Source organism: Pongo pygmaeus, chromosome 14 (assembly GCF_028885625.2).
Source record: "Pongo pygmaeus isolate AG05252 chromosome 14, NHGRI_mPonPyg2-v2.0_pri, whole genome shotgun sequence".
In the NCBI taxonomy this organism is placed as follows: domain Eukaryota; kingdom Metazoa; phylum Chordata; class Mammalia; order Primates; family Hominidae; genus Pongo; species Pongo pygmaeus.
Window position 1 is genome coordinate 45,583,099 of NC_072387.2, and position 26,067 is coordinate 45,609,165.

Below are 26,067 nucleotides of genomic sequence, written 5' to 3' on the forward strand. Positions count from 1 at the left end.
AAGACTCTGGAAGTTGCCACCTCTTCCTAACAAGTAAAAAGCTGAATAAACAAAAAAATTGACGATTCTTCTTAGATCCATCAAAGAGATGTGGTCACAAGTCAAACCACTGCCCCAAACTTGGAGAAACCAATAGGCAAATGCAGACCATCATGGCTTGCTGAAGCAGAAACCCATTAGCACAAACCTCCTCAGGAACCAGTGCCAGGGTAGGGAACCTCAAGTATAACTGATGAATTGCTGGAGGCCTAGTGTGGACATGTCTGAGAGATTCAAAACTCCAGGGGGATCTAGTCACTGGGAGCCCCCAGACTTTTGGTGGGTTTATCTCCAGGAGCTCAAAGAGGTTCTCACAGTGACTACTGGGGAAAAATCCCCTCATGTTTCCCATGGAGGGTGGGGAAAAGAAAATATTCTGAAAGATCAGGGAATGACTATTTGAAGAGACATTTTTAAAAGATGCTGAGGTAGGAATAAGCTTGGTTTGTTTCAAAAACAAAAGGTAGGTGTGCCTAGATTCAGTTTATAACTGACTTCTAAAAACTATGATCATATTTTCTCAAATCTCGAAATTACAAATTCTTTCCTTAAAAGCAGGATTAACGACAATTAAATCATTCATTCATTATTAGGAAAATAATGAAAAAATTATTCTTTTTGTTCATATTTGATCTCAGCCTCTTTACCTTTTTGGCAAACAGACTATAAACTTAGAAAAAGTTTATTCTTTAAAAGACTGCAGAAAATGCATCAGTTCAATCTAAAGCATAGAGCATTTAAAAAAATAATAATACTATACAAAAAAATATAATACGAGACCATTAAGAATCCTATTTTCAAAAAGAAAAAGAAAATCAGAGGCTGGTGCAGTTGGTCATGCTTGTATTCCCAGCTGTTTGGGAAGCCAAAGTGGGAGGATCCCTTGAGGCCAAGAGTTCCAGACTAGCCTGGGCAACAAAGAGAGACCCCATCTCTACCCTTCCCCACCAAAATCGGAGCAACCATATCCTGGAGGGAAAAGATACTATAAATAGCAAAATTTACAGCTACTTGTGTCTTTTGGTTCACCCTTCCACAAAGGCAATTACCGTTTCATTGGGCGAGTGTTCATCTTTTGCTTGTTATAGAGCAGTCTGTTTGCAGTACAGGTGACTGCTATAGAAGGATCAAGACAGAGTGGTTCAGCTGTAGCTAGGATGAGCTGGCTCTCAAGCAAAAGTTTGTCTTCCTGAAATGTGTAAGAGCATATGTCAATACCAGATTTAAGATTTTCAAATATGTAATCATACATTGCACTTAATCTAGAAATATTCCCTGGAATTCTAATAAGGACTACAGTAAAATATGGTATTTCAAGTTCCAATATTAGTGTGCACGTAAACTTTTAGAAACCAGACAGCATAAAGAAACTTCTAATGGAAATTCAATGCAGGTATACCTCGTTTTATTGTGGTTTGCAAATATCGCACTTTTTACATATTGAAGATCTGTGGCAATTTTGCACTGAGCAAGGCTATCAGCGTCATTTTCCCAACAGCACACACTTATTTTGTGTCTGTGTCACGTTTTGGTAATTTTCTCTGTATCTCAAACTTTTTCATTATTATTAAATCTATTATGGTGATCTGTGATATTCAATGTGTACTTAATCAAGAAATGATGTATGTTCTCTGACAGCTTCACTGATCCACCACTCCCCAGTGTGGGATCTCCCCTGTCTTTCTCCTTCTTCTCAGGACTTCTTACTTCTAGAAACATTATAATATTTAAATTAGGCAAAAAATGGCCTCTTAGTGTTCAAGTGAAAGGAAGAGTCACACATCTCTCATTTTAAATCCAAAGCTAAAAATGATTAAGCTTAGTGAGAAAGGCCTATAAACAGCTACAACAGGCCAAAAGCTAGGCCTCTGGTACCAAACAGTTAGCTAAGTTGTGAATGTAAAGGAAAAGTTCATAAAGGAAATTAAAAGTGCTACTACAGTGAATATCCATAACAGATAAAAAAGCAAAACAGCCTTATTGCTGATACAGAGGAAGTTTTAATGGTCTGGATAGAAGACCAAACTAGTTGCAACATTTCCTTCAGCCAAAGCCTAATCCAGAGCAAATTCCAACTCTCTTCAATTCTATGATGTGAGAGACGTGAGGAAGCTGCAGAAGAAAAGTTTGAAGCAGAAAAATGGTTCATGAGGGTTACGAGTAGAAGCTGTCTCCATAACACAAAAGTGCAAGGTGAGGCAACAAGTACTGATACACAAACTGCAACAAGTTATGCAGAAGATCTAAGATAACTGATGAAGGTGGTTACCTTAAACAACAGATTTTCAAATTAAACAAGACAGCCTTATATTAGAAGAATATGCCATCCAGAACTTTCATAGCTAGAGAGAAGTCAATGTCTGGCTTCAAAGCTTCAAAGAACAGGCTGACTCTCTTGTTGGGGTTAATGCAGCTGATGACTTGATGCTGAAGCCAATGCTTATCTGACCATTCTGAAAATCCTACAATCCTTAAGAATTACTACTCTATCAGTGCTCTATAAATGGAACAATCAAAGCCTGGATGACAGCACATCTGTTTACCGCATGTTTTACTGAATATTTTAAGGCCACTGTAGAGACCTACTGCTCAGAAAAAAAAAGATTCTTTCAAAAATATTACTGCTCATTAACAATGGCCTTGTCACCCAAGAGCTCTGATGGAGATGTACAAGGGGATTAATGTTTTCATAGCTGCCAATACAATATCCACTCTGCAGCCTATGGATCAAGGACTAATTTTGACTTTCAAGTCTTAATATTTAAAAAATATATTTTGTAAGGTTTAGCTGCCATAGAAAGTGATTCCTCTGATGGATCTGGGCAAAGTAAATTAAAAACTTTCTGGAAAGGATTTGCCATTGTAGATGTCACTAAGAATATGCATGATTCATGGGAGGAGGTCAAAATAGAAACATTAATATGAGTTTGGGAAAAGTTGATTCCAATCTTCATGGATGACTCTGAGGGGTTCAAGACTTCAGGACAAGAAATCACTGCAGATGTGGTGATAGCAAGAGAACTACAATTAGAAGTAGAGAGCCTGAAGATGTGACTGAATTGCTACAATCTCATGATCAAACTTGAATGGATGAGTTGCTTCTTATGGATGACCATATGAAGTGTTTTTTTTTTTTTTTTTTTTTTTTTTTTGAGTCAGAGTCTCCCTCTGTCACCCAGGCTAGAGTGCAATGGTGTGATCTCGGCTCACTGCAACCTTCGCCTCCTGGGTTCAAGCAATTATTGAATTGCTACTCGGCCTAAGCCTCCCGAGTAGCTGGGATTACAGGCACCTGCCACCATGCCCAGCTAATTTTTATATTTTTAGTAGAGACAGGGTTTCCCCATATTGGCCAGGCTGGTCTCGAACTCCTGACCTCGTGATCCGCCTGCTTCGGCCTCCCAAAAGTGCTGGGATTATAGGCACAAGCCACGGCACCCGGCAAAAGTGGTGTGGTTTCTTGAGATAGACTCTATTCCTGGCTGTGAACATTGTTGAAATGACAACATAATATTTAGACTATTACATAAACTTATTTGATAATGCAGCAGCAACAGGGTTTTAGAGGACTAACTCCAATTCTGAAAGAAGTTCTACTGTAGGGTAAAACTGTATCACATGCTATAGAGAACTCTTTCATGAAAGAAACAATCAATGGGGCAAACTTCACTGCTGTCTTTTAAAAAACTGCCACTGCCATCTCAATCTGTCAGATCCTGATCTGTCAGCAGTCATTAATATCCAGGCAATACCTTCCAGAAGCAAAAAGACTATGACTCCCTAAAGGTTCAGATGATCATTAGCATTTTTTAGCAATAAAGTATTTTTGAATTAATGTATATAGATTTTTTTTTAAACATAATGCTATGGCACCCTTAATAGACTACAATACAGTTGACTCCTGAACAACATGGATTTGAACTATGCAGGTCCACTTACACTGGAGTTTTTTTTTTTTTTTTCTTTTTTTTTTTTGAGACGGAGCCTTGCTCTGTCACCAGGCTGGAGTGCAGTGGTGCGATCTCAGCTCACCGCAACCTCCACCTCCTAGGTTCAAGCAATTCTCCTGCCTCAGCTTCCTGAGTAGCTGGGACTACAAGTGCACACCACCATGTCCAGCTAATTTTTGTATTTTTAGACACGGGGTTTCACCATGTTGGCCAGGATTGTCTCGATCTCCTGCCCTCATGATCTGCCCGCCTCAGCCTCCCAAAGTACTGGAATTACAGGTGTGAGCCACTGCGCCCAGCTAGGAGATTTTTTTCAATACAAGTTACACTGAGTGTGCGTGCCTCTTCTGCCTCCCCTTCCATCTTCTTTATCTCTTTGTACCCCTGAGACAGCAAGATGAACTTTTCCTCTTCCTCCTCCTTGGCCTACTCAATGTGAAGATGATGAGGATGAAGACCTTTAATATGATACACTTATTGAACAGTAAACATATTTTCTCTTACGATTTTCTTAATAATGTTTTCTTTTCTCTAACAATTAATTGTAAGAATACAGAGCACAATACATATAACATACAAAATACATGTTAATTGACAGGCATGGTGGCTCACATCTGTAATCCCAGTACTTTGGGAGTCCGAGGCTGGCAGATCGCTTGAGCTCAGGAGTTCGAGATCAGCCTGGGCAACACAGTGAAATCCTGTCTCTACCAAAAATAAAAAAATTAGCTGGGCATGTTGGCATGCACCTATAGTCCCAGCTACTCAGGAGGCCGAGGTGGGAGGATCACTTGAGCCTAGGAGGCAGAGGTTGCAGTGAGCTGAGATTGTGCCAATGCACTGCAACCTGAGTTGCAACCTGACTCCGCCTCAAAAAAAAAAAAAAAAAAAAAATCCAGTAAGGCTTCCCAGCCAACAGTAGGTATTAGTAGTTAAGTATTAGAGGAGTCAGAAGTTATACATGGGTTTTTGACTGCACAAGGGCCACTGCCCCTAACCTCTGTGTTGTTCAAGGTCAACTATATAGTGTAAATGTAACCTTTTTATATACTAGGAAACCAAAAAGTTCATGTGACTTGCTTTATTGCAGTATTTGCTTTATGGCAGTACTCTGGAATCAAACCCACAATAACTCTGAGATATGCCTATAATTTGTAGAGGATGGAATGGTCAGGTTGTAAGAGTGGCTACTCATTAATTCAAGAAACTATCTGAGCACCTATGATGTGTTAGGCACCTTTCCAGGAACTGGGGATAAGATAGTGAGCAAAACAAAATCCTCTGCTCTCACAAAACCTATAGGGTCATAAAGGGTTCATGGCATTTTTCAGTAACTGTGAAGTAACAGTCCTATCCTATACTCAACTTAACTACATTACAAGAATAAAAATGACTCTGCTAATATTGTGTGAACTCTATATACCCAATTCCAAACATACAGGCTCTTTACTATTATCACATAACATACTTTACTGAATCCTATTATTTTGCTTAAACTCTGAAATATCTTGATAGCTAAGGCTATTTTTTTTTAAAAGTGAATCAATTAATAATATTGCTAAATAAGAATTTGTTAGAATTAACCAGTTGCTTTCTCATGTCCATTAACTAGATCTGGCTGGTTTCTTCCTCATTGTGTCACGTAAGAGTTTATTTTATTCACTGAATTCCTATAAACTGCTAGTTACAACTAGTGGCTTGATTTAATATGGGCTGTTTTTTTTTTTTTTTTGGACAAGAGTTCTTTATTGGTGCTATGACTACTGTGTGTACTGTCTCTTGCATCAAACCAGGAGGTACACAATAATTGACTGTCCCATCTTCAATCAGTGGGTTTAATCAGATTTCTACATTATAAAATTTCCCATTAACCTATCATCTAATGGTTTTCACATCCAAGAATTACTGCTGTCTAGATTCATTACTTCATTAAGACTTTCAAACTTTTATTTTTTAAAAGTCTATCATTTCTTTTGCACCTATTAGCTGGAAATTTTCCTAAGAATTTTCCCTCAGTTACTTGGCTGCCTAAAATACAGTTCATAACAAGAAGGGCAGGATAAATATTATATTCTCTCCTTTATCAATCTTCAGAGTAAGAAACTGATGCCCTAGCAAACTCTGATGGTAATCAATGAGTTTTTCTGTTTTCTAATATTCTTTTAATAGCTTTTAATCTTTTTTGTAGATGACAACATTATAGCCCAAACCAAAACACAATACTTGGTAGTTACTGATGAACTGAAGCTAAGTTTATAATCACGTGTCATGAAAGGATAACTACCATTACTGATATTTTCTTTTGACTTAGTAATTATTCCTCACTATAGTCAGACAACTGAACACTTTTGTGAGTGGGCATCTCATATACAAGGGGTCTTTAAAAAGTTTATGAAAAATGAGTATTAAGAAAAAACTATACATAGGTTTCAAAACTTTTTGCACCAAAATAAATATGTACTAAGCTGTTATAACATGTCTGAACAGAACCTAGTTTGAAACACTAAGAAGGATAAGACATCAGTTTGAAAACAGCCTCTACCAGAGCAACATGAATTCTGCTAAAACTGAAGCAAGAACAAACATCAAATTGACGGTGAAGCTTGAGTGGAAGAATCGTGAAATCATTGATGCTTTTTGAAATGTTTATGAGAAGAATACCTCAAAGAAAGCAGCAGTTTACAAATGGGTAATTTGTTTTAAGAAGGGACAAGACTATGTTGAAGACGAAGCCTGCAGCAGCAGATCATCCACATCAATTTACGAGAAAAAAAATTCATTTTGTTTGTAACCTAATTGAAGAGGACCAATGATTAACAGCAGAAACAATTGCCAACACTATAGGCATCTCAACTGGTTCAGCCTGAACAATTTTGACGAAAAATTAAAGTTGAGTAAACTTTCCACTTGATGGGTGCCAAAACCACTGCATCCCGATCAGCTGCAAAAGCAGAGCTTTCAATAGAAATTTTCAACAAGTAGGACCAAGTTACTAAAGCATTCTTTCCAGTATAATCCTGAAGATAGTAAAGCACAATTAAGACAATGGCCACCAAGAGGCAGAAGTGATTCAGTTAAAGCAAAAGCAGACAGATGAAGAGCAAAGATCATGGAAACAGTTTTCTGGGATGCTCAAGACATTTTGCTTGTTGACTTTCTGAAGGAACAAAGAATGATAACATGCTTATTTTGAGTGTTTTGAGAAAGTTAGCCAAAGCTTCAGCAGAAAAATGCCTGGGAAAGCTTCACTGGAGTCGTTCTGCACCACAATGCCTCTGCTCATTCCTCTCATCAAAAAAGAGAAATTCTGTAAGAGTTTTGATGGGAAACCATTAGGTATGCACCTTACAGTCCAGATTCGGCTCCTTCTGACTTCTTTTTGTTTCCTAATCTTAAAAAAAAAAATGCTTAAAAAGTACCCATTTTTCTTCAGTTAATAATGTAAAAAAGATTGCATTGATATGGTTCAGTTCCCAGGACCCTCAGTTCTTTAGGGGTGGACTAAATAAATGGTTGATATCATTTACAAGCATCTTGAACTTGATGGAGCTTATATTGAGAAGAAAAGTTTATATTTTTTATTATTATAATTCCAGTTTTCCACAAACTTTCTGAAGTCCCCTCATATATCACTGAGCCAGAACTGGAGGGTTAACTGGTTATTCTCAGGGGTGAGAGTTCCCCTCACTTCAAGGCAACCAGTATAAATGGCAAAGAAAGATAGGCTAGGCTAGGTTTAGAAACTTGAATTATTAAAAAAAAAAAAAATCAGTATCTATTTTAACCATGGTAAAAACAAAACATTTCTGTTTGAGAGGAGATAAAGAACTAAGTTTTATCTCATTGAATATATTAGGCCAGCTTGACCCTAAAATGATCTTAGGCAACTTGAGGGATTACTACACATATAAAGAGACCCTTAACTTCTAGATCTCATAAAGGAATACCAGCTTTTCACATAAAGCATCAAACTTAATTATTGAATAAAAATAAGCAGAAATCACTTTTGCTTAATGATAAGTTTTTTTCATCCTATATTTTCCCTGTTTAAGATTAAAAAACAAAACAACTAACCTGGGTCCATTTGTGGTTATCACTTGTTATTGAATGTACATCACAAATTAAAGTCTAGAAGAAATAAAAATTTAAAAAACTCATTAATCTATGCACAAACATATGAAGAATTCGATAAATAAAACTCCCAACTAAAATCTAAAATAGTATTTCTTAATTAAACATCCTTACCTGCATTGTTGGACGTAAGAGAATGTGCCGACTTTGGTAACCAGGAGATTTCATGTTACTGGACTGCCTGTAGTCACGTATTTCTGCTATGACACATCCGCAATGAAAAATATTAACCTGTTTGGGTAAAAATACGTAAATGTCATTTTTTTTTCAAAAGCCTAAATAAGTGGGTTTATATCAAACATTTCGCATTCTTTACATTCATGCAACATTTCTGGCCACTCATGTATGTACTCTTCAGTAGATTTCCTTGGTAGATTTAACAGTATGTAAACCTTTTCAGAGGAAGTATTTTATGTTCATCACTATGACACAAGAAGCAATTTAAAACTATTTAATAGTTTCTAATTATAGATTGACTTTGGCATCTACCAAGTCAACAGTTTGACTTTTGGCATTTACATACTATTATGTTACAGATCCTTGGAACTGCTGTTCTTCTGCAGCTCACTGGCTTACTGTTACATTTTGCTAACTCTGTCATTACTATAAAGTTTATCATTGTTATAAATTGCCAACCAACCTTGCCAGTGTTTCAGCTTCTAGATATAACTTCTATATTTGCTCTGCTAAAATTTTCAGAAATATAATCTTTGCCCTTAGCCTTTATTAATAAGAGGGAAGCTAAATATAAAATTCATATGAAAAATAGTTTTTCAGGCCGGGCGCAGTAGCTCACGCCTGTAATCCCAGCTTTGGGAGGCCGAGGCAGGTGGATCACAAGGTCAGGAGATCGAGACCATCCTGGCTAACATGGTGAAACCCCGTCTCTACTAAAAATACAAAAAAATTAGCTGGCTAACATGGTGAAACCCCGTCTCTACTAAAAATACAAAAAAGTTAGCTGGGTGTGGTGGTGAACGCCTGTAGTCCCAGCTACTCAGGAGGCTGAGGCAGGAGAATGGCATGAACCCGGGAGGTGGAGCTTGCAGTGAGCCAAGATTGGGCCACTGCATTCCAGCCTGGGTGACAGAGTGAGACTCCATCTCAAAAAAAAAAAAAAAAGAAAAATAGTTTTTCAGTTCTTTCTATGCTCAAATGTAAGAACTATTATCACTGAAGTCTTGCTAGTTATGACTTGCCACGGTCACTCATAGTATGTTTTCCACCCATTCAGAACTTTTAGTGGGTACTGTGGTCTCCATGTTTTGTCATTCTTATTGTCATTCTTTTTAATAAATATTTACTGAGCAACTACAATGTGTACTATGTGCTAGGCACTATCCAGGTACAGCTTCACAGATACAGTAGTCAGATAACATTTGCTCTCAGTTGTGGGAGGACAGGCAATAAACATAAACAGAACAAAGTAATTTTAGATAGTGATGAATTCTATAAAGGAAATCAAATAGGGAAGGGCTAATCTGGATTGTATGTGCAGATAGAAACCTTAGGTTTTACCTAAGATCTGAATCACAAGAAAGGGCCAGACACTTCAGGGACAGATCATTCCAGACAGAGGGAATAACACATGAGAAGTTCTTACTGTAGGAACAAGCTTGGAGTGTTTTATTGTGGAAATGAGACAAGGATGGTTGGAATGCCGTGAGTGAGGATGAGATTTAGAAGACGAAGACAAACAGGAAAGCAAGGGTTTTCTTCAGAGCACTGGGCACGACCATGTATCTTAAAGAGAGACTGGCATTTGCTGATGGACTGAATGTGGAAGGTGAGGACAGGGTCATCTGTTAGACTGAAGAGACTGGTGATAAAACTGGTTTGGGAGGTAAAATAAAGTTCTGTTTTTGTCATGTTAAATTTGAGGAACCTATTATATATCCAAGTAAATATGTAAGTTAGGAGCTTGGTGGAACGGCCATGGTGAGGCATATAAGCAATAGACTAAGTAACATTTTAAAAACCCATGAAACTGGCTGAAATCATTCAGGGAGAATATTACTACAGAAAAACAGAGGGCCAAGGACTGAACCTGAAAACACACATGTTTATGGACGGAACAGGGATTATAGTAAAAAAGACCGAAGGATTAGAGAAGGCAGAGGAAAACCAGGAAAATGATGTCTCAGAAGTCAACAGAAAGGCATTTCAAGCAGGACGTAGTTATATCCACTGATCTTTGCTAAGAGGCCAATTAAGAAGAGAACAGAAAAGTGACCAATTATTCAGTATATGAAGATCACTGGTAACTGACAAACACAGCCTCTGCAGAACAACGTCATGATGCCAAATGAGATAGGTGGTGGAAAGAATGGGATGTGCAAAAGAGGGAATGACTATAAATTCTTTGAGTAGCGTTGCTGTCAAGAGTAACAAGAGCAGTAGTTGAAGAAGGACATGAGGTCAAGAGAAGATTTTTTTTTTTTTAATTTGAGACATACAGGTTAAGTATCCTTTATCTGAAGTGCTTCAGACCAGAAGCATTTCGGAGTTGGAAATATTTGCATAATACTTAGGTTAAGCAGCCCTAATCAAAAAACCTGAAATCGGAAATGTTCCAATTAGCATTTCTTTTAAGTGTCAGTCAGTGCTCAGATTTTGGAACACTGTGGATTTCAAATTTTCAGATTTGAGATGCTCAACCTGTAACACAGTATGCTTGCATTCTGCATTTAATAGAGAAAGAGAAATAGAAAAAAAGAGAGGTTATAATTTTAAGTCCTTGAGAAGGAAGGGGAGGATCCAGAAAACAAGTGGAGGGGATGGACGTCTATAAACAGTATACATCAACTATTTTAACGGGAAGGCAGGCAGATATGAAGAGAGAGGTAGGGATGCTAGTCGACTGGTGCTAGGAGGAAACGAGAGTTCTTATGTGATGTCTTCTTTTTCCTCAGTAGAGTACACAGTATGGCTGGAGTTAAGTTAAGGCAGTAAGAAGAAAGTAGAACAGGGCAAGGGAGTGCTTACCTAGGCAAGCTATGAACAGAAGTACAGATGTAAAGGCCAGTTTCTGGCCCCCAAGTGAAAAACTTCATAAATATTCAAAGTAGTTTCTTTCATAATTTCTTGATTGTAACTACAGGGAGATTTCCAATTGATGAGCTAATTGTTCTAACTATTTTAGAAGAACTACGTCTCTACATTTCAGTATACCCTAAAGGTTAAATATCCCACAATAAACCTATTTCCAGATAGCCATATATGTCTCATTTCATCTTCTATTTTTATTAGTTTTAGAGACAGGGTCTTGCTCTATCACCCACTCTGGAGTGCAGTGGTGCAATCACTGCAATTCTGGTTTTCCTCTTCCTTCTCTAATCCTTCCTTCTTTAATCCTGCAGTGGTACAGGAGGATCACTTGAGCCCAGGGGTTTGAGACTGTAGTGAGCTCAAACTCCCGGGCTCAAGTGATCCTCCTGCCTTAGCCTCCCAAAGTGCTGGGATTACAGGCATCATAAGCCACCAAAGCCCAGCCTGATTTCATGTTCTAAAGGCTGTTGGGAACAGTGATAGAAATTAAATATCATCTGTCACGAAACATCATATAGTCGTTTATATACATATATGTATACATATATAAAAATGTGACACATATATATCATATACATATAACAAATATAAAGACATTTTAAAGATAAAAATTTTGTACCTGAGATTTTTCTAGGAGATCAACCAAAATAGGAGGTAATTCTTCTGCATCCAAATATTCAAGCAACTCTCCTTCTTCATAGGGCAGGCGAATGGTCTCGGAATCTTAATTTAAAACATGAAGTTTGAAAATGATCATGATCACTGAAAGCTTAGCTGTATAATTCAAATGGCTTTTCAAAAAACTGTATATAATAAAACCAAAAGGCATTTCAACCAAGCAAGGATCGGGGGAAAAAAAAAAAAAAAACCCAAAACCAAAAGGCCATCCTAATGTCCTTCTTTATTTAAGGGGGGAAAAAAAACCTAACACATTATGAAAAAACATCTGGCATAACGTCACAATCTGAACCACAGCCCAAAGCAAAATAATCAGAATATGATAAAATTCCAATGTCAAAGTAACTGAAAGTTCACTGAAGACCAATTAATCTAATCTGGAAATCAGAGGGACAATTTGGTGCCTTTTCTGAAAAGTGGTCACTTTTACAACAAAATTCTCTTGGTGTTACACTTTACAATTAATTACCAACACACACACAGAATTCCAGCTATGTGAGTTCCTTGTAGAATTCACATTATCATCATATTAAATTTTTATACCTCTTTAATGAAACTGAAGTGTTTATATTTTTAAATTATTTTCATATTCACCATTAACAGAAATGTTCATATTCAGTATTAATAGAAATATTTTAATATGTGAAAATTACTCAAAAGGCAGTGAGTCTGCTTAATTTTGAAGATTTCAGACTCATATTCAAACTGCAAGATTACCTACCTTTAAACACGGTATACTATCTTAAAATATAAATAGCAATAGAATGAAAGGAAATTCTATTTTAATCATTTATAAGTTATGCCTCTATCATTTTCCTTTTTTTTTTTTTAACCTTTCCTTTGGTTCTGAGATGCTTTTATAATTGGACTTCAAAGACATATCAATTAGAATACTTCTAAAACGCACATTCAGGAAAGATAACTGTAAGAGAGACAATTTCTAATATTCTACTAAAACATATCATAAGGAAGAAAATTGGGATCAAAATCTGTTTTTATCACTAGGTCATCACTATCTGAAGGACAAATGCTTTAGCAGGTTAAAAAACTACTTTAAAAAAACAGCACATCCTGCCTAGCAAAAGTATTTTGTGGCAGCTGTGCTCTGGAGGGTCTTACCTGATCCGTTTTTTCCCCTGAGCATCAGCGAATATCCCTCATTTCCTGGGTATAGATTGACCACTAAACATGACAAAGTCTCTTGCATAACAAGCTTCTCTAACAAGTTCACATTTCTTCTTAATTTCTGCTTTAAAAAGAGGCAGAGCTCATGAAAATAATCCAGTATAACCTTAACAAATAATGCTATGATTTAACAAAATCAGGCTTGAATTAACCTTTTGGTGCTCTTTCCGCATTATGATTCTGAATAAATGGAGAAGGCTCACAAAACTATAGCCACTACATATGGGACAGCTATGTAAACTTAATTTTTGTTTACTACTATGTTTTATGCAAATTAATTCATATTTTAAAAATGGGTGACCTATAAGACAATAAAAGCACTTAAATATAAAACAAGTACTTTTGAATACTTAAGAAATAAAAATATTTAAATAAGTAGTATATAAAACCATTAAATGCAAATATATAAAACACAGAAGCATACAGTTTCCATTAAGTAGAAGTCTAACCTAAAGAATTTGGAGCATTCTCTTTGGTTGTATCTAAGAAGTGCACATTTCTTAAATATTTTATAGGCTAAATAATATACAAACAAGTTCAACAGCTCTAAGCTGAAGTGTTGAACCTAAAAATATCTCATTGGTAAGACGAAGTAAGCAATTTGGACATTTTCTGTAAATCCAATTCAACAGCTCCTTAAAAACCACAACAAAGTCCATGATTTTAAAAATGCATATAATTTAAAATAAAACCTACTTACAGATTTAACAAATCATGTCATCAAATCTTATTTAGCAAAAATAACAGTAAATTTTTTTCAGAATCTCAGAAAACAAAATGTTTTGAATATCTTTTATTTAGTAAATATAGATTAAACATATATCATACACACATACACAGAGAAGTGATAAATTCTTAATCTGTCATCACCATAGAATCGAAACACTAAGCAACCCGGAATTTTTTTAAAAAGGCAAACAACTTTTAACCACTTCGATGTTAAACTAGTAAAGAGAGACTTAAAATGTTAGTCTTTTCAGTGTAGAGAAAACCCTCATAATTTGACTTAAGACAGAATTAGATAAATTTTTACAGTATGTGTACCTCTTCAACAAAACAAATTAGCTACCACAGAGTTGATCCCATTTAGACTAGAGGTTGCAAATTTTCTTTCTTAATGGGCCAGATAGTATTTTACACTTGTGGGCCAAATAGTTTGTGCTGCAATACTCAATTTGTCTTTGTACCTGTAAGACAGCCCTAGATAATATACAAACCAACAGGTGTGATGGGTTCCAATAAAAATTCATTTATAAAAACATGCAGTAGGCCACATTTAGTTGGTGGAGAGTGGCTTGCCAATTCCAATTTAGAATCTTCATATATGTAGCTCTCTTATTTTAGTTCTGTCACTGAGATGATGAATACGTACATTCTATTGCTTGTAGTAATGGTTTCATGAGGTGTTTCTATAACGCACATGTCAAAACTTAAAAAATACATACTTTAAACATGTACAATTTATTGTATGTCAAGTATATATCAGTAGAACTTATGAAAAACATACTGTAAGATTTATTTATAAGTTTAAAAATAATTTTTTTCCTAATGTAAAGATTTTAAAGTTAGACACTACTGGAATTCCACTGTTTTTGGCCTAAATAGTAAAACTGTATTCATTTTTAAAGACAGACAACAAAAGCTCATAGAGACATTTAGGCCCTTCCAACCTGAGGGCTCCAAGACATCAATAAATCGACTTCTGTTACATTTCGACTACCCATATCTTTATGCCAAATAAAAATGAATTAAGTTAAATTGGCCATGAACTCGTTTTATGATCAAGCTCAGTTTTTATTACTGTACTTGAATTTCATACATGCTCTGTAATAGCTCTGGCTTTCCAGTTCAAATCATCACGAGAAAACAGGTTACTGCTATAAATTTGTAAATAACTTCTCAGGAGGAAGTGCTATAAATTCATAAATCACTTCTCAGGGGGAAGAAGAAGCAAAAGATAATATATACTGTGGCTTTGCTTATGACTTCCTAGTGAGACAGTCTGATACTCAATATAACTGTTCCTTCACTCCTACCTCAGCAGGTGATCTCTGCCTGGTGCCAGATTAGCCAGAGCTCTGGGTCAGCTACAGAATTGACTAGGGTCAGGTTAAAAAAGATGTTAGTTCATCACACACAAAAAAATAATACTCCAGATGTAACTCCTCCATATTCCTCTCTTCTACATTTCAAAAGCTACAACACAATAAAAATGTATACTTACCTTAACCTCAGGTTCTTTTTCACATTCTTCAATATACAAGTCATAAAGTTTTTGAAATACAGATTTTCTAAAAAAATTTAATGAAACAAATATATAAAATGTTAACAGAGTAATCATCATGACATGAATGTTACTTAATTTTTTCCTAAATTTTCACATTTTTGCCTCAATTTCCCAAAAACTGGGGTGGAGCTGAATATAGTAGCTAATATCAACTTAGAAATACCTAATACATGCAAAGAACCTATAAAATTTCTAGCTCAGTGCCTACTAGGAATGCAATAAAAGGTAGCTATCATCATATTTCAATGAATCTAAGATGTTACCAATTAATTATTCATACCTTCCACTTGATAGGTATTTCCTTTTAGGAGGTCTCTGTCGGGCACTTTCAATGACATACTAAAAAACAAAAGTTTATGAGAACAGCTTGCCTTTTGCTTTTGACTATGAACAACTGTATTGAGTATATCTAAAACATATGTAAGGCTAAAAAGGCTATTCACTTAAGTCTCTGAATTACATCTTGTAGGAAAAACTACTTAACATCTAAAGATAAGTTTCAAACAAATGAAATTTGAACTGCACCACGATTTAGCAGAGTATTTCATTGCCATAAGCAAAATCATAGTTTCACAACCATGACTTCACAGGTCAGAAATATTATCAATATATTTTATGGTTGTTCAAAATATGCTTACTGTATGAAAAATTATATACTGTATACCTTAGCTATTTTTTCCTTTCAGTAATTAGAAAACTTGTCAAAACAGGAAAACACAATTTTAGAAATTCTATATCCTTCTTCAAGTAAGTTTTATTCCATAACATTATTATCTTGAGGATTCCACGTAACAGGTGATCCAAATATCACCTGGCATTTTTATATATTTACAGCAAAATGATATGCATACTTGTCCTAAAATAGTAATGTGCTCCTTTAAAAATCACATACAAAAATCTCTTAAAACTGAGCTTTTGTCAATTAAAGACAACACCATTTCAATATGTAACTTAGTCACACCTCACCTCTGCACGATCCAAAGCTAGTTCTAAAGCTTGTTGCTGTAAAAAGTAAATAGTATATTTGGTAATATTAGTTATTTCCACAAAAAAAATTTAATATACATTTAACATTTCTAATGTTTTCTAAAACAGGTCTAATATATTTTCCTTTGTCTCCTCCACTCCACTCTATGATCAATATATATATAACAAAGAAAAAATATGAGTCTTGGGCACCTGATTACTAACAACAAACTAAATAAGAATGCTAACACGGTCTCTCTGGTCAGTGTTTGTGAGGCTAACATAGGGGAGGGTTGCATATGGCAGCTATCATCACTTCATAGACTTTAATTTTTAAGAGCACCATTCAAAAAAATATACTGGCCATAAAGTATACAATCAAAATGAAGCAAAGGCTAAACTCTCCTTATCTGCTAAAAATCCTGAAAATTGGGAGTGGGGTTGTACTGGCACTTAACATTAACTTAGAAATTGCTAATATATTAATGCAAGAAACCTACAACATCTCTAGCTCAGTGCCTAGAAAGAATAAATGATGGCTATCATTGCCATGTTTCAATGAATTTAAGATGCCATTGAAAGCATGCATCATTATTTTGCATAACATTAAGACAGAAAAAAATATGCTATCAATTCTAAGATATTCTTATCAACTCATCAATTCAGTAATATTAAAATATAAAAGAAAATGAACCTCAGAATTGATGAAATATATTACTGTTACTACATGTAAGGTTTGAGATCTGCTAGTAGATCCCTATCCATTCATTTCTTAGAGACGAGGAAAAAACATGGTGAAGCTATGCTATGTCTTCATTTGCAAAGCCTTCATTTCTAAAGACACATATGAATAAAAGTACTAGGTTCTAAACAAAATTAAACATGGCTAGGCATGGTGGCTCATGCCTGTAATCCCAGCACTTTGAGAGGCCAAGGCAGGAGGATCACCTGAGGTAAGGAGTTCAAGATCAGCCTGGCCAACATGGTGAAACCCTATCTCTACTAAAAATACAAAATTAGCTGGGTGTGGTGGCACGCGCCTGTAGTCCCAGCTACTCAGGAGGCTGAGGAAGGAGAATCACTTGAACCCAGGAGGCAGAGGTTGCAGTGAGCCCAGATCGTGCTATTGTACTAGAGCCTGGGCAAAAAGAGCAAAACTCCATCTCAAAAAAAAACAAAAACAAAAACAAAAAAAACAAATAAAACAAAACCCAAATATACCACTGGTGGTTTTCTTTCTAGTTTTCTGTTTTATAGTCTTTTTCATTCACAATGATAGTCATTTTTAAATTTTATTAAGTGGCACAGAACTTTCAGTTTTCATTTAAAAGGACTTAAATTCTTCTGTCTTATTTTGCAGATTCCAATACCTCAACCTACCAAATTGCATGTGGGTAAAAACTCCTACCACCCACCAAAGTTCCAGGAGGGTAAGGGGGAAAAACAAATACTGCCACCCTTTGGAAATCATGGGAACTTTTCAGTGACCACCTAGTCCTAAGGATGGAGAATTTGTATAATTCCAAAAACAGTAGGCCTTCTTGCACTGTTCAATGAAAAACTCACATTATCAAATATCTAAATATGGTAAGTGAACAAAGTCTGAAATCTGCCATCTTTTCAAAACCTTCAGTTATAATAAATCTACACCAATTTGCTTTGTTAAAAAATCTTGGCCAGGCACTGTGGCACATGCCTGTAATCCCAAAGCTTTGGGAGGCCGAGGTGGGAAATCAGGAGTTCAAGACCAGCCTGGACAATATAGTGAGATTCTGTCACTACCAAAAAAAAAAAAAAAACTTGTAAGAAGCGGATTCCCAATGAAACTGGTTCCCAGGATTCAAGGTAAGATTCCTGAATCCCATTTTCCCTGATCCCATTTTCCACCATGAAAACATAATTCTGTACATACACACTTCACAAATACAGAAGGTTCTTTTAAATTTTGCCCATAAAATTTTAGAGTTTGTATCAAAAAATTATAATAAACAAAATCAAATATATATAGTCTAGGACAATTTTAAACAGCCAGTCATCTCAAGTAAATATTTCGTCTTCTGAAATTAAAACTTCAAAGGGTCTAGTGAGACACGCCTACATACATAAATAAAAGCATCATTCATTCATTACCTCCTTCAAAAACTTAAGAGGAAAATGATTAGGTAATATAGATGCAAAATACAAGGTGTGGTCAGAACCCCACTGTGATACTTCTACTTTTCTCTAATAGGGGAGGAGTAGATAGGCAAGAACCAAGAGGAGAAGGAAGACAGATGTTTTCTGAAGTTTGTGACGCAGAATACGGGTTATCTAAATAAATAACATGGTGGTCAATGTTCATTTATTCTCTGTCAAATGCTGCTGCTTCTTTAAAACATTAAAAAGTGTTTTTCTCCCCTAGTTTGTCATTTCTTAATGGCAAAAGTTAAATGCCTACTCCTAAGTATGTTTAGTGACTGTAAGTCAGTGAACAGAAATGTGCCATTAGAAGATTAGCACTGATGCTGCCTGAAATACCTTATGTGCAGCTAGCAGGTTACATTTGTTTTTAAATTTTAATAAAATCTAAAGAAAAGCTTTAAAATACAAGAAATCTATGCTCCCCAAAACTATTTGTATTTATACCCATCCTCCTTGCCAACGATTTGGAATATGGCAAAGTAGATAGAAGTAAATATTTTTAATACTTCATAAATACAAGAACAGATAGATGGATGAATGTGATCACTGTAACACTGATTAGTGAGCAATATATTTTATAGAGAAGATTTTGCAATGTGATTGCTAAGTAATTTCCCAGTTGGGATAACTTGTACAGCTTACAAGAGTATTTCTATATCTACAATACAAATATCTTTATGAAGATGAAGGAAGAGAACATTCTAAAACACAAATTTGAACATACTGAGCTGAAGCTTACCATTATGGCATAAAATAAGGGTCCAAAAGAAGAGATAACTTATGTACGCTGATGAAGTGGGGTGAACACCATGCCTTTAACATCAATCTTACAGTACTGAAAAGCAAAAACAATAAAATCCCAATATTAACATAAGGCTATTAAGAGAAAAAAATGAGATTACATATTTAATAATTAATAAGGAAAATTACTTATATTTTTAAGACATATATATTTTTAAGACACTTTTTAATAACGACTAACAATAAAATTCATGTACCACAACCTATCCACTCACTGCTGAAAAGTAGTTTCAACTAGGAAGGGCAAAACGCACTTGCCAAGTTACAATTATTACTCCTTTTCTCAAAAATATTTAACATCCCCAGAGAGAAAAAAATACATTTTTTAAAATCTCTTCTCTATCACCACTGTTGCTGTTCTCATTTTTCCTCTGAATTATTTTAATAGCTTGCCCACTGGGCTTGATCACTATCCAGTTCACTTTACAAATCACAGATATAATCATGTCTGCTGACAAAAAATCCTCTTATTAATAAGAGAGGACACAAACAAATAGAAAAAAAATCCATGCTCATGGATAGGAAGAATCAATATTGTGCAAATGGCCATACTGCCCTAAGTACTCATAGATTCAATGCTATTACTATCAAGCTACCATTAACTTTCTTCACAAAACTAGAAAATACTACTTTAAATTTCATATGGAACCAAAAAAGAGCCTGTATAGCCAAGACAATCTAAGCAAAAAGAACAAAGCTGGAGGCATCATGCTGTCTGACTTCAAACTATACAAGGCTACAGTAACCAAAACAGCATGCTACTGGTACCAAAACAGATATACAGACCAACAGAACAGAGGCCTCACAAATAACACCACACATCTACAACCATCTCATCTTTGACAAACCTGACAAAAACAAGCAATGGGGAGAGGATTCCCTATTTAATAAATGGCCCTGGGAAGACTGGCTAGCCATATGCAGAAAACAGAAATTGGACCCCTTTCTTACACCTTAACAAAAATTAACTCAAGATGGAATAAAGACTTAAACATAAAACCATAAAACCGTAAACGATAAAAACCCTAGAAGAAAACCTAGGGAATACCATTCAGGACACAGGCATGGGCAAAGACTTCATGACTAAAACACCAAAAGCAATTCCAACAAAAGCCAAAATTGACAAATGGGATCTAATTAAACTAAAGAGCTTCTGCTCAGCAAAAGAAACTATCATCAGAGTGAACAGCCAACCCAGAGAATGGGAGAAAATTTTTGCAATCTATCCTTCTGACAAAGGTCTAATATCCAGAATCTACAAAGAACTTAAATTTAGAAGAAAAAAACAACCCCATCAAAAAGTGGGTGAAGGATATGAACAGACACTTCTCAAAAGAAGACATTTATGTGGACAACATATGAAAAAAAGCTCATTATCACTGGTCATTAGAGAAATGCAAATCAAAACCACAGTGAAATACCATCTCACGCCAGTTAGAATGGTGATCATTAAAAAGTCTGGAAACAACAGATGTTGGTAAGGCTGCAGAGAAACAGGAACACTCTCACACTGTTGGTGGGAGTGTAAATTAGTTCAACCATTGTGGAAGACGGTGTGGCGATTCCTCAAGGATCTAGAACCAGAAATACTGTTTGACCCAGAAATCCCATTACTGGGTATATACCCAAAGGATTATAAATCATTCTACTATAAAGACACATACACATGTAACGTATGTTTACTGGAGCACTATTTATAATAACGAAGACTTGGAACCAACCCAAATGCCCACCAATGATAGACTGGATAAAGAAAGGGTGGCACATATACACCATGGGATACTATGCAGCCATAAAAAAGAATGAATTCATGTCCTTTGCAGGGACATGAATGATTCTGGAAACCATCATCCTCAGCAAACTAACACAGGAACAGAAAACCAAACACCACATGCTCTCACTCATAAGTGGGAGTTGAACAATGAGAACACATGGACACAGGGAGGGGAACATCACACACTGGGGCCTGTTGGGGGGTTGGGGGAAAGGGGATGGAGAGCATTAGGACAAATACCTAACACATGCGGGGCTTAAAACCTAGATGACGGGTTGATAGGTGCAGCAAACCACCATGGCACATGTATACCTATGTAACAAACCTGTATGTTCACCACATGTATCCCAGAACTTAAACTAAAATTTAAAAAAAAAAAAGATACATTATCTAGCCTATTTGATACAAAAAACAAAACCAAAACCAAAACCAAACCTCACTCCCTGGGTACATATGTTTCTAATATTTGGTGGAAAGAAAGATTCATTCAAAAAATCAATGAATCCAGGAGCTGGTTTTTTGAAAGATCAACAAAACTGATAGACTGCTAGCAAGACTAATAAAGAAGAAAAGAGAGAAGAATCAAATAGACGCAACAAAAAATGATAAAGGGGATATAACCACCGATCCCACAGAAATACAAACTACCATCAGAGAATACTATAAACACCTCTACGCAAATAAACTTGAAAATCTAGAAGAAATGGATAAATTCCTCGACACATACACCCTCCCAAGACTAAACCAGGAAGAAGTTGAATCTCTGAATAGACCAATAACAGGATCTGAAATTGAGGCAATAATTAATAGCTTACCAACCAAAAAAAGTCCAGGACCAGATGGATTCACAGCCGAATTCTACCAGAGGTACAAGGAGGAGCTGGTACCACTCCTTCTGAAACTATTCCAATCAATAGAAAAAGAAGGAATCCTCTCTAACTCATTTTATGAGGCCAGCATCATCCTGATACCAAAGCCTGGCAGAGACACAACAAAAAAAGAGAATTTTAGACCAATATCCCTGATGAACATCGATGCAAAAATCCTCAATAAAATACTGACAAACCGAATCCAGCAGCACATCAAAAAGCTTATCCACCATGATCAAGTGGGCTTCATCCCTGGGATGCAAGGCTGGTTCAACATACACAAATCAATAAATGTAATCCAGCATATAAACAGAACCAAAGACAAAAATCACATGATTATCTCAACAGATGCAGAAAAGCCCTTTGACAAAATTCAACAACCCTTCATGCTAAAAACTCTCAATAAATTAGGTATTGATGGGATGTATCTCAAAATAATAAGAGCTATCTATGACAAACCCACAGCCCATATCATACTGAATGGGCAAAAACTGGAAGCATTCCCTTTGAAAACTGGCACAAGACAGGGATGCCCTCTCTTACCACTCCTATTCAACATAGTGTTGGAAGTTCTGGCCAGGGCAATCAGGCAGGAGAAGGAAATAAAGGGTATTCAATTAGGAAAAGAGGAAGTCAAATTGTCCCTGTTTGCAGATGACATGATTGTATATCTAGAAAACTGCATCGTCTCAGCCCAAAATCTCCTTAAGCTGATAGGCAACTTCAGCAAAGTCTCAGGATACAAAATCAATGTGCAAAAATCACAAGCATTCTTATATACCAATAACAGACAAACACAGAGCCAAATCATGAGTGAACTCCCATTCACAATTGCTTCAAAGAGAATAAAATACCTAGGAATCCAACTTACAAGGGATGTGAAGGATCTCTTCAAGGAGAACTACAAATCACTGCTCAGTGAAATAAAAGAGGATACAAACAAATGGAAGAACATTCCATGTTCATGGGTAGGAAGAATCAATATCGTGAAAATGGCCATACTGCCCAAGGTAATTTATAGATTCAATGCCATCCCCATCAAGCTACCAATGACTTTCTTCACAGAATTGGAAAAAACTACTTTTAAGTTCATATGGAACCAAAAAAGAGCCCGCATCGCCAAGTCAATCCTAAGCCAAAAGAACAAAGCTAGAGGCATCACACTACCGACTTCAAACTATACTACAAGGCTACAGTAACCAAAACAGCATGGTACTGGTACCAAAACAGAGATATAGATCAATGGAACAGAACAGAGCCCTCAGAAATAACGCCGCATATCTACAACTATCTGATCTTTGACAAACGTGAGAAAAACAAGCAATGGGGAAAGGATTCCCTATTTAATAAATGGTGCTGGGAAAACTGGCTAGCCATATGTAGAAAGCTGAAACTGGATCCCTTCCTTACACCTTATACAAAAATTAATTCAAGATGGATTAAAGACTTAAACGTTAGACCTAAAACCAGAAAAACCCTAGAAGAAAACCTAGGCATTACCATTCAGGACATAGGCATGGGCAAGGACTTCATGTCTAAAACACCAAAAGCAATGGCAACAAAAGCCAAAATTGACAAATGGGATCTAACTAAACTAAAGAGCTTCTGCACAGCAAAAGAAACTACCATCAGAGTGAACAGGCAACCTACAGAATGGGAGAAAATTTTCGCAACCTACTCATCTGACAAAGGGCTAATATCCAGAATCTACAATGAACTCAAACAAATTTACAAGAAAAAAACAACCCCATCAACAAGTGGGTGAAGGATATGAACAGACACTTCTCAAAAGAAGACATTTATGCAGCCAAAAGACACATGAAAAAATGCTCATCATCACTGGCCATCACAGAAATGCAAATCAAAACCACAATGAGATACCATCTCACACCAGTTAGAATGGCGATCATTAAAAAGTCAGGAAACAACAGGTGCTGGAGAGGATGTGGAGAAATAGGAACACTTTTACACTGTTGGTGGGACTGTAAACTAGTTCAACCATTGTGGACGTCAGTGTGGCGATTCCTCAGGGATCTAGAACTAGAAATACCATTTGACCCAGTCATCCCATTACTGGGTATATATCCAAAGGATTATAAAACATGTTGGTATAAAGACACATGCACACGTATGTTTATTGCGGCACTATTCACAATAGCAAAGACTTGGAACCAACCCAAATGTCCAACAATGAGAGACTGGATTAAGAAAATGTGGCACATATACACCATGGAATACTATGCAGCCACAAAAAATGATGAGTTCATGTCCTTTGCAGGGACATGGATGAAGCTGGAAACCACCATTCTCAGCAAACTATCGCAAGGACAAAAAACCAAGCACTGCATGTTCTCACTCATAGGTGAGAATTGAACAATGAGAACTCATGGACACAGGAAGGGGAACATCACACCAGGGCCTGTTGTGGGGTGGGGGGGAGGGGGAAGGGATAGCATGAGGAGATATACCTAGTGTTAAATGATAAGTTAATGGGTGCAGCACACCAACATGGCACATGTATACATATGTAACAAACCTGCACGTTGTGCACATGTACCCTAAAACTTAAAAGTATAACAAAAAGAAAAAAAAAAAAAAAGAAAACCTTCTTTCCTGTAACTACAGGAGTTCTCATCCTGGCTGCACAAGAGTAACTTGGCTGAGCTTCAAACTGTGGGATGCCTGTGACCCACCTGCTTGAGACTGATTAAGTGGTCTAGAGTGAGGCACAGTCCCCATTTTTGGAGCTCACCAGAGGAGTCAAACGTGCTGCCAGGGTTGAAGCTCACTCTGCCTAGCACAGGATGGTGCATAACATTTGCTCTGAGATAAGACTGGGCATAGTGGTTCACACCTGTAACCCCAGGACTTTGGGAGGCCCAGGTGGGAGGATCATCTGAGCTAAGGAGTTTGTGACCAGCCTGGGCAACATAGTGAGACTTGTCACTACTAAGGGAAGAAAAAAAAATTAGTCCAGCATGGTGGCACAGGTCCCAGCTACTCGGGAGGCTGAGGCAGGAGGATCACTTAAGCTTGGGAAATAGAGGCTGCAGTGAGCCATGATCACACCACTGTACTCCAGCCTGGGTAAAAGAGCAAGACCCTATCTCAAAGAAAAAAAAAATAAAAAAAATAAAAAAAAATAAATAGAAAACATTTGCTCTGAGAGTGAAGACAAAAATTATTTTTAATCTATTCACCTAACTTCATGTAACCACTACTGGGTGTCTACACAGCTGAACTAAAGCACAACTTCTGATGACAGAAAACAAGATTTTCCAGGTAAAACAGTTTTGCTTTGATTTTTGGTGAACCCCAAAGCTTTGTTTTTTGCCAAGCCATTAAAAAAAAAAAAATGGAAAGGGCCAGGTGAGGTGTGGCTCATGCCAGTAATCCCAGCACTTTGGGAGGCAGAGGCTGCCAGATGGCCTGAGCCCAGGAGCAGTAGTTCCAGACCTGCCTGAGCAACATGGGGAAAGTGTCTCTACAAAAAAATACAGAAGGCCGGGCGCAGTGGCTCACGCCTATAATCCCAGCACTTTGGGAGACCAAGGCAGGTGGATTGCTTCAGCCCTGGAGTTCGAGACCAGCCTGGACAACATGGCGAAACCCCGTCTCTACTAAACACACAAAAATCAGCCGGGTGTGGTGGCGTACACCTGTAATCCCAGCTACTCAGGAGGCTGAGGCAAGAGAATCGCTTGAACCTGGGAGGTGGAGGCTTCGGTGAGCCAAGATTGCGCCACTGCACTGCAGCCTGGACGACAGAGAGAGACTCCGTCTCCAAAAAAAAAAAAAAAAAAAAAATTGGCTGGGGCGGTGGCTCACGCCTGTAAGAGGCAGAAGCGGGTGGGTCACTTGAGGTCAGGAAGTCGAGACCAGCCTGACCAACAATGGTGAAACCCAGTCTCTACTAAAAAAATAAAAAATTAGCCGGGTGTGTTGGCACACGCCTGTAATCCCCGCTGCTCAGGAGGCTGAGGCAGGAGAATTACTTGAACTGGGAGGCAGAGGTTGCAGTGAGCCGGGATCGCCCCATTGCACTCCAGTCTGGACAACAAGAGTGAAACTCCGTCTGAAACTTTAAAAAATGGACTAAACTCCTAATACAACACAAACACAAGCACCATACAACTGTAAATGATTTACAATCATTTA

General features: G+C 36.8%; 1 protein-coding gene across 50 annotated transcripts in view; it reads right to left on the bottom strand.

Annotated features, from left to right (window-relative positions):
- SUPT20H (SPT20 homolog, SAGA complex component) overlaps positions 1-26,067 on the bottom strand; it is a 50,454-nt gene that overhangs the window by 23,018 nt on the left and 1,369 nt on the right. For 20 of the 50 annotated variants that reach the window (XM_054446478.2, XM_054446477.2, XM_054446488.2 and 17 more), the window contains exons 2-10: positions 19,205-19,300; positions 16,285-16,320; positions 15,599-15,657; positions 15,256-15,322; positions 12,966-13,095; positions 11,788-11,891; positions 8,235-8,351; positions 8,064-8,117; positions 1,089-1,228 (exon numbers count right to left, since the gene is read on the bottom strand). In XM_054446478.2, the coding sequence (XP_054302453.1) occupies positions 1,089-1,228; positions 8,064-8,117; positions 8,235-8,351; positions 11,788-11,891; positions 12,966-13,095; positions 15,256-15,322; positions 15,599-15,657; positions 16,285-16,320; positions 19,205-19,207 (710 nt within the window). In that variant the 5' untranslated portion in view covers positions 19,208-19,300. The remainder of the gene's footprint in view (positions 1-1,088; positions 1,229-8,063; positions 8,118-8,234; positions 8,352-11,787; positions 11,892-12,965; positions 13,096-15,255; positions 15,323-15,598; positions 15,658-16,284; positions 16,321-19,204; positions 19,301-26,067) is intronic. The other 30 variants (XM_054446490.2, XM_054446480.2, XM_054446455.2 and 27 more) reach the window with 3 other exon arrangements.